The sequence below is a fragment of the Camelina sativa genome, chromosome 10 (genome assembly GCF_000633955.1).
Source record: "Camelina sativa cultivar DH55 chromosome 10, Cs, whole genome shotgun sequence".
NCBI classification, from domain to species: Eukaryota; Viridiplantae; Streptophyta; class Magnoliopsida; order Brassicales; family Brassicaceae; genus Camelina; species Camelina sativa.
Genome location: NC_025694.1, coordinates 16,317,058 through 16,327,099, shown reverse-complemented (window position 1 = coordinate 16,327,099; position 10,042 = coordinate 16,317,058). Strand labels below are relative to the sequence as shown.

The following is a 10,042-nucleotide window of genomic DNA, read 5'->3' as shown; positions in this document are numbered from 1 at the left end:
GCTTTAACTAAAGCTTATCAAGACGAAGAACTCTATTGGCATATAAAGAGCAGGAATCGTTGGTTAAATTGTGGTGATCGCAACACTAGTTATTTTCATGCCAGCACAAAAACTAGGAACGCAAAGAACTACATATCCAGACTTGCAGACTCCCAGAATAATGTTTATGAAGGAGACAAAGACATAGGAGATCATGCTCAAAACTATTTTTCTGAAGTCTATTCTTCAAGTCAAATACCGGTTTCACCTATTGATTTTGGTGATTTCCCTTCTACTGTCACGGAAGATATAAACAATGATCTAACAAGGGATATCACAAATGAAGAAATTTATGATGCAGTCTCATTTATAGGTGATGACCGAGCTCCTGGACCAGATGGACTAACAGCAGGATTTTATAAACACTATTGGAGCATCATTGGTCCAGATGTATGCTCAGAGGTGAAAGAATTCTTTGAGACTTCTTACATGAAAACAGGAATAAATCATACCAATATATGTCTAATCCCTAAGATTACTGAACCCACAATGCTTTCCGAGTACAGGCCTATTGCTCTCTGTAACGTTTTGTACAAAATCATTTCAAAGTGTTTAGTAAACAGGCTCAAAAAACATTTAAACTCCATAGTATCTGACACTCAAGCAGCTTTCATTCCTGGGAGATTAGTAACTGATAATATTATGATTGCCCATGAAGTGATGCATTCTCTCAAGACAAGAAAGCGGGTCTCACAAAACTACATGGTAATCAAAACTGATGTCAATAAAGCTTATGACAGGGTTGAGTGGAATTTCTTAGAAGTAACAATGCACTTATTTGGTTTTTCAACCAAATGGATTGACTGGATAATGGCTTCAGTACGATCAGTTAGTTATTCGGTTCTGATTAATGGAACTCCATATGGTATGATTGTTCCAAAGAGAGGTATAAGGCAGGGCGATCCCCTATCACCATATTTATTCATCCTCTGTGCTGATATTATGAGTCACCTAATCAAAACAAGAGTAGCAGATGGAGACATCAGAGGTGTACGCATAGGGAATGGAGTACCACCAATTACACATTTACAGTTCGCGGATGATTCTCTTTACTTTTGTCAAGCAAATGCTAGGAATTGCAAAGCAATAAAGGAAGCTTTTGAAGTCTATGAATACTATTCTGGTCAAAAAATAAACACAAGTAAATCGCTGATCACGTTTGGTTCTCGGGTTCCAGGACAACTGCAAAATAGATTGAAAGCTATTCTCCAAATTCCAAACCATGGTGGTGGAGGTAAGTATTTAGGATTACCAGAACAGTTTGACAAACGAAAAAATGAGATGTTCCAATACATTATAGACAAAGTACGTGAACGAACATCCACTTGGCGTGGTCGCTTTCTATCACAAGCTGGGAAGGAGATTTTAATTAAATCTGTTGCTATGGCTTTACCTGTTTTTTCTATGTCCTGTTTTAAATTACCTATGGGAATTATTAGTGAGATTGAATCTATACTACAAAAATTCTGGTGGGAGAAAGGAAATAAGGATAGAGGTATCTCATGGATAGCATGGAAGCGTTTGCAATACTCTAAAAATGAAGGGGGTCTAGGCTTTAAAGACTTGGCAAAATTTAATGATGCCTTGCTTGCAAAACAAGCTTGGAGATTAATCCAGCATCCTAATTCATTGTTTACTCGAATATATAAGGCAAGATATTATAAAGATGATCATATACTTGATGCAAAACAAAGGGCTAATCAATCTTACGGTTGGGCTTCTATTTTAGAGGGTCTCAAACTCATTAAAACAGGGTACCGATATCAAGTAGGTAATGGTGAATCTATACGCATAAATGTTGACAATGTTACGATTACAAACCCACCAGAGCCAATCTATAGTGCATCCTTAAATAGTAATGTCTGTGTAAGTGATCTTATGATATCACGGGGAACATATAAATGTTGGGACGCACAACACATAGACTATCATTTTTCAGAGGAGGATCAGGAACACATCACTAAAATCTATTTACCCCGTAATGATCCTCCAGATAAAATAGTTTGGCACTATACAAAGACCGGGGAATACACAGTAAAATCAGGCTATTGGTTAGCAATGAACAATATCACCGCACAAAACAATCTGCCTCCAAGACCACATGGATCAATATCTTTGAAACAAAAAATATGGCATCTTAATATTATGCCAAAATTAAGACACTTTTTATGGAGAATCCTATCGAAAGCATTGCCATCATTGACTAGGTTAATAACAAGAGGAATGAACTTAGATCCAATATGCCCAAGGTGCTTCCAAAATGATGAAACAATAGAACACATCTTGTTTTTATGCCCCTATGCTGCTTCAATTTGGCAACAAAGCAATATACAGGCTAATTTCTTATATTACTCTAGCATAAACACTGACACTCTATTGGCATCAATTTTTGAGTTTTATGAGAACAACAATACGCCATCTAACATCAAGTTCCTTCATTTTTGGATATTATGGCATCTTTGGAAATCTCGGAATAAGTTTATTTTTGAAGGCCTACAGGAAAATCCAAACACGATTGTCATACGAGCCCGATCGGATATGCGTGAATGGTGCCAGCGAGTACATTTCTTGTCCAACAAACAAGTACAAGACAGAACACAGAGTAGAAGGACGACATGGACAAGACCACCCCCTGGTATAATAAAATGTAATTATGATGCAGCATTTGATCCTCTTACACATCAAGCAAAATGTGGATGGGTTTTACGGGATCATAATGGCAGTACTTATGGATGGGGAGCTACTATCATAGGATACGCTATGTCTCCTCTAGAAGCGGAAGCCAAGGCTCTCCTAATAGCACTCCAACATACATGGATTCGGGGTTTCAACTCAATGATATTTGAAGGGGATAATGAGTCGCTCACAAGTATGCTAAACACTAAGTCATTTGATCAATCTATAGAGAGCATCACTCTTGACGTCAAGTATTGGGCTTCACAGATGCAGAATTGTAAATTTGTTTACTCACCAAGAGATTGTAATTCAGTAGCTCATAATTTAGCAAAGCATGGTTGTACATCTAGTAATTTTTACTTTGAAAAATTTCTTCCTCCAGCATGGCTAACAAGCTATTTGTATAATGATCTTCACAATTAATTAATATAAATCATTTTTGCTGAAAAAAAAAAAAAAAATTAATAGAGTGTGTTATTTTAGAAAAATAAAAATAAAAATGAAATGGGAAAATTTGAGATGTAAAACTTTAAAAACTTTAAAATTATTAATAGAAGAGCAACATAGTTATTTATTTCCCTAAATAATGATTAAATTGTTAGATAAAAACACATATGAAAATATAGAATATATATATATATATATATATATATTGACATATGTATTAAGGCAATTTTTCTTGTGTAATCTTCTAAGGAAAATATTTTCTATATAATTCCTTTGTTTAGATTGACAAATTATTATTTTTCTGATAGTAAAAAAAGTTTGATCAACAACAAAAAATTAATTTTATGTCTTTAAAATTTTTCTTCTCTTATTTCCTAAGTGTTTAATTTCTTATAAATTTAGCTGAGATAATTCTTAAAAGTTAGTATATTTTATGTAGAGTTACATAGCCATGGGTTGTTTGTCAATAAGTTGTTTGTCAAAGCGTAAAAGACTTGAAAAAATGGAGCAGAAAAAAAAGGACAAACAACCTATAAAGAAAGATGAAGAAGTTGAAGTTGAAATGGATAAAGGTATTCATATCAACCCGAGTAGTGATGATGAAAAAGAAATGGCCAGATATATGATGTTTAGTGATGAAAATCCTAATGCATGTTCTATTTCGTAATGAAATATAGTCGAAACTAGTATCTACCATGAGAAACTTGGAATGATTGTATTTATTTTATTTTACTTTGTTATTTTCTTTACATTGATATGATATAATGTAGTATAAGTTTTATAGTTTCAATACATTCAGTTAATATCATTTGTAGTTAATAATTTTTTAAAAAATAATGAACAATCTATTTCTAGACTTACATTTTATTATTGACGACAATTACATTATATTGTTATATTTATACCAGATTTTGTTACTAGAAAAACTATTACGATATAGATTCGATATGGTACACAGATTAGTTTAATGGGTTTACGACNTCATAATTTAGCAAAGCATGGTTGTACATCTAGTAATTTTTACTTTGAAAAATTTCTTCCTCCAGCATGGCTAACAAGCTATTTGTATAATGATCTTCACAATTAATTAATATAAATCATTTTTGCTGAAAAAAAAAAAAAAAATTAATAGAGTGTGTTATTTTAGAAAAATAAAAATAAAAATGAAATGGGAAAATTTGAGATGTAAAACTTTAAAAACTTTAAAATTATTAATAGAAGAGCAACATAGTTATTTATTTCCCTAAATAATGATTAAATTGTTAGATAAAAACACATATGAAAATATAGAATATATATATATATATATATATATATTGACATATGTATTAAGGCAATTTTTCTTGTGTAATCTTCTAAGGAAAATATTTTCTATATAATTCCTTTGTTTAGATTGACAAATTATTATTTTTCTGATAGTAAAAAAAGTTTGATCAACAACAAAAAATTAATTTTATGTCTTTAAAATTTTTCTTCTCTTATTTCCTAAGTGTTTAATTTCTTATAAATTTAGCTGAGATAATTCTTAAAAGTTAGTATATTTTATGTAGAGTTACATAGCCATGGGTTGTTTGTCAATAAGTTGTTTGTCAAAGCGTAAAAGACTTGAAAAAATGGAGCAGAAAAAAAAGGACAAACAACCTATAAAGAAAGATGAAGAAGTTGAAGTTGAAATGGATAAAGGTATTCATATCAACCCGAGTAGTGATGATGAAAAAGAAATGGCCAGATATATGATGTTTAGTGATGAAAATCCTAATGCATGTTCTATTTCGTAATGAAATATAGTCGAAACTAGTATCTACCATGAGAAACTTGGAATGATTGTATTTATTTTATTTTACTTTGTTATTTTCTTTACATTGATATGATATAATGTAGTATAAGTTTTATAGTTTCAATACATTCAGTTAATATCATTTGTAGTTAATAATTTTTTAAAAAATAATGAACAATCTATTTCTAGACTTACATTTTATTATTGACGACAATTACATTATATTGTTATATTTATACCAGATTTTGTTACTAGAAAAACTATTACGATATAGATTCGATATGGTACACAGATTAGTTTAATGGGTTTACGACTTTACGTAGTTGAATATTTAACTACTTAATAAGATATTAATATAATTTATTTATAAATTTGAGCTTATTTAAAATGATTTAACATGAGATAAAAGTACTACTTCTAAAGTAATCTTGTAGAAGACTCTTTTCAACAAAGAAATCTCTTATCCACTTCTTTTTTTTTCTTCCCATTCCTATATATATAATCTTGTTTTCAAATATGTCAGATACTTCAAAATTTTGACATGTGTTTAATGATATGAACATATAATTTTACAAAAGGATAATTAATTTGTAATCTTTTCATAAGCCCTTTCCATATGATAAATCTCTCATTTATTGTTTCTTTAACCTTTCTCCAATTCATATATATAATCTTATTTTTACATATGTCACATATTTCACGAATCAGACATTTGTTATTGATATGAAAATAAATTACAAGATAATAAAAGTACTTTTTCTTTACTTAAGAACACCATAGAAAATTAATACAGTGAGTTATTTTAAATAAAAATAAAAATGAAATGGGAAAAATTGAGATGTAAAACCTTTTTAACTTTAAAATTATTAATAGAAGATCAACATAGTTATTTATTTCCCTTAATAATGAGTAAATTGTTAGACAAAAACACATATGAAAATATAGAAAAATATATATCTTTTTGACATATGTATTAAGGCAATTTTTCTTGTGTAATCTTCTAAGGAAAATATTTTCTATATAATTCCTTTGTTTAGATTGACAAATTATTATTTTTCTGATAGCCAAAAAAATATTGATCAACAAAAAAAATTATTTTTATGTCTTAAAAAATTTTCTTCTCCTTGTTTCCTAAGTGTTTATTTTCTTATAAATTTAGCTGAGATAATTCTTAAAAAATTAGTATATTTTATTTAGAGTTAGATAGCCATGGGTTTTTTGTCAATGTAATGTTTGTCAAAGTGGTCACGAAGAAATATTCCTGAAAAGTAAAGTGACATGATAATTTTAATCTTCGTATCTATGTAAAAAAGAGCCGTGTCTTTTATATGTTCTTGTGATGCTACATCTGTTTTCTCTTTGTAAATCTGTTCAGCAATTCAATTGAAGTCGAGTTGAAGATTTGGATGCATTGTGAAAATTGCGAAAAAGATGTTAAAAGAGCTTTTTCCAAATTAGAAGGCAAGCAAACTTGAATATTTAGTTCATATTCCTGATATACTATATATATATATATATATATATCGTATTTGTGGAACAAATTATACCTCTCACTTCTGCATTGAATTAGATTTTCTTGAATATTTAGTGGTTTTTTATTTTTTGCTGTAATTGATGATTTAAAAATATTTCATGATTTTTTTTGGCTCAGAAAATCACGTTTTTTATCTAATTTCTACGTTTTGCATTTCCTATATATATTTAAAATTTCTTAGAAAAATTATGAGTTGATGGAATTGTAGGAAACCATTTGTCACAAAGCTTTGGATATTTTATAACGTTTTGAACGATCACATATATTATTAAGGATAATATAGTAGCTATGTTATAATTAATAATACATTTAAATTATATGTGATTGCTAGGAGTTGAAGCATATACAACAGATATAGTTAATCAAAAAGTCATGGTCAGTGGTAATTTTAATTTGGAGAAGCTATTGAAAACTCTCAAGAAAAAAACAGGTAAAAAGGCAGAAATCTTGATGGTGAATGAGAAAGCTGATATGGCTGAGAAAGATGATATTGATGAGAAAGAAGATGATGAACCTGCAATAGTTCTGGAAGAAAACGAGGAACATGAAACAATTATAGAGAACAATGAAGATGAAAAAAAAATTGAAACCCCTCAAACAAGGTATATCACTTCGTACTAGTTAATAGTTTTGATTAACTATGAAAGTTCCAAAAAAAAGGAGCATTTGTTCTAACTCTTTGCANAAAAAAAAAAAAAAAAAAAAACATGTGTTCTAACTCTTCATGTTTTTTTTTTTTTTTGTAGCACAACAGAAGTCGAAATTCATATGGAATTTCTATGTGAGGCGTTAGAGGTAGACGTCGGAAAAGTTGTTTCTAAATTTGAAGGTAAATAATAGTAATACTTAATACTTATATTAATTAAATAATAAATACAACAAAATGTGTATTGTATTCATTTCTTTCGAATGGTGTATGAATGGGAGTCAAAACATGTGTGGTCGATATAGAAAATAAAAAAGTTGTAATCACAGGCGATTTTGATAAGGAAAAGTTATTGAAAAAACTTAAGAAAAAGATGCGTAAAAGACTAGAAAAAATGGAGCAGAAAGAAAAGGACAAACAACCTATAAAGAAAGATGAAGAAATTGAAATGGATAGAGATATTTATATCAACCCGAGTAGTGATGATGAAAAAGAAATGGCCAGGTATATGATGTTTAGTGATGAAAATCCCAATGCATGTTCTATTTCGTAATGAAATATAGTCGAAACTAGTATCTACCATGAGAAACTTGAAATAATAATGGATTGTATTTATTTGGTGATACTTTGTTATTTTCTTTACCTTGAAATAATATAATGGAGAAAAATATTAGTTTGGTTTCAATTTCCCTTTTTAGTATAAGCTTTATCTTTTAAATACAGTCAGTTAATATCATTTTTAGTTAATAATTTGAACAAATATTAATAAAAACTCTAATTTCTGGTCCTAGAACACTATTTCAGTAACATTTAGTTGTTAAGATATCGATTCAAGTTTTGATTATACGAAGACTGTCTCCGCATATAAATCAATGAAACCAAAAAGAGTATTTCTAACAAATTCTCATAAATCAATGAAATTAATACAATCGTTTATATCGTTTACAATAATTTTGTGCAATTTTCATTTAATTTTCATTAGTAAAAATTGTTTCAGCGATTTTTTCTGTAACATCCGCGAATCGAAATCCTGGTTTGGGGATGTGCATCGGTTGATGCTGGAGGAGCATCAGTCGATGCTGGAACACTACAAGAAAAACGATTTTGCGATGGAGGAATATGTAGTGAATCCCTCGCAAATCGACAAAAGCGAGAGATTTGCGAGGATAGTCCGTTCCTCGAAAATCGCTTCTCGCAAATCGGTCAACGTCGCAAATCCCTTGCAACTTTTGCGAGGAAAAAAATTCTCTCGTAAACTAAGCGCAAATTGCGAGGACTTGTTTATATAGCAATTTCCTCGCAAAATTGGTATCTCGTAAGTCTCTCGCAAATTTGCGATGCTTTTGCAATTATTTTTTCCGTCGCAAATAATAATATTGGTATAAAAAAAATTTTAAATTTTCATTTTGGTTAGCTTAATTATAATTAAACCTGTAATTAAAATTAATCCTGTAATTAAAATTAAATCTTATAACTTTATCCTGAAATTAAAATTAAACCAAATAACAAAATAAGTTTACAAAACAAGTTTACAAGGTTTACAAAACAAGTTTACATTACACCTAAGGAGAGAAAGAGAGTCCATGTGGTAGGTTCTCCGGTGGTCACTGGTCTGGCCGCTGAATCTTTTCGGGGAAATCTTGCTGCAAAGTCCGGATCCTTCTCTGCAAGATATTCAAAGTATGCATCATAACTATGCATCTTCTCTGAATTTTCTTGCATCTTAACTGCATTGGCCTGTAATTGAGTAGCCTGAGTCGCAAGAACAGTTTCCGCAGCAGCAAGCTTCGCAGCTAGAACAAGTGGATCTTCAGAAGGAGGAGACGGTTGACCAATCTGAGCTGAAGATGCTTCTGCTTGCAAGTTTCCAACCCCATATACCCGGTTCTTTTTCTTCGGAGCAACCTGCCAACAATGAACAATTTATCACTCAAACATTAACAATTAGACAATGAAGATACAAAACACAAACATAAACAATGAAGCATGTTTTACCTCGGCATAAATGTGGTTCTTCACAGTCAGTGATAACCCCCCCCAGAAGCACTACTCTCCATGTTATCCCCTGATAATAGCTCAGACTCAGCTTGAACAATCTTTGACGATACTTCATTGTACACCTTCTCGGACAGTCCATCAACAAAAGACCCATCATGTCTCCTATGAGTGTCTTCTAGGACTTGTAGGAAATCAGGAAGTGGCTCACCATTCTTCTCAGACTAAAAACAGAGAAATGAAACAACTTGTGTTAAATATTGTAGATACTTGTGTTAATCAACTTGTGTTAACCAGAGAAATGAAACAACTTACATGCTTTCGTGCTCTGGCTTTAAAAGAAGTCTGAACAGACCGGTGCTTATGTATTCCGGTGCCCTCAGGATCACTATAGCGAGCATTGCGGCTATTGATACTCTTTGTTTCTGATTTTGGTTCACACCAAAAAGTGACCAAGCCATCCCACACGGGAGGATCAAGCCACCGCGGCATTGCCTCATTACCTTTCTTCTTCCACTTACCCTTCCACCGAGACACTTGATCACTCATCCGGTTTTTCAACTTAGCTTCAAACTCAGCTCTAACTCTTTTGTTGATGGAGTGGTCCCAGTTATATGTTTGCTTGTAAAAACATAAGCATTAATCAGAATCAAATGAAGTGAGTAAAACACAAAATTTGTAATTTAAACACAATAAGGAACTTATAACTTACCGCAAAAGTTTCAAACCATCGGTCCACAACTGCTGCAGGTGTTTGGGTCCAATTGGCATGAGGTTCTTTGAAATCTCTTTCAAAGATGGCCCGGACAATAGCAGCAACCGAAGAATCCTGGTCAAACCTACAAAACAACAGATAAATGGAATTAGGATCTATGAAAATACTAAACAACAGATAAATTGAATGTTAGATAGAAAATATTCTCACCAG

General features: G+C 31.1%; 1 protein-coding gene across 1 annotated transcript; it reads left to right on the top strand.

The window, feature by feature from the left end:
• On the top strand, window positions 6,823–7,776 carry LOC104719120. The gene is made up of 3 exons (XM_010436969.2): window positions 6,823–7,075; window positions 7,220–7,302; window positions 7,449–7,776. The coding sequence occupies exons 1-3, from the start codon at window positions 6,846–6,848 to the stop codon at window positions 7,670–7,672; spliced, it is 537 nt and encodes a 178-aa protein (XP_010435271.1). The 5' UTR covers window positions 6,823–6,845; the 3' UTR covers window positions 7,673–7,776.

Excerpts from the sequence above, each read along its gene's own strand:
- LOC104719120 (XM_010436969.2), top strand. The coding sequence starts at position 6,846 with ATGGTCAGTGGTAATTTTAATTTGGAGAAGCTATTGAAAACTCTCAAG. Across the intron at positions 7,076-7,219 it reads ATTGAAACCCCTCAAACAAG|CACAACAGAAGTCGAAATTC; the intron begins GTATATCACTTC and ends TTTTTTTTGTAG. Across the intron at positions 7,303-7,448 it reads AGTTGTTTCTAAATTTGAAG|GCGATTTTGATAAGGAAAAG; the intron begins GTAAATAATAGT and ends TTGTAATCACAG.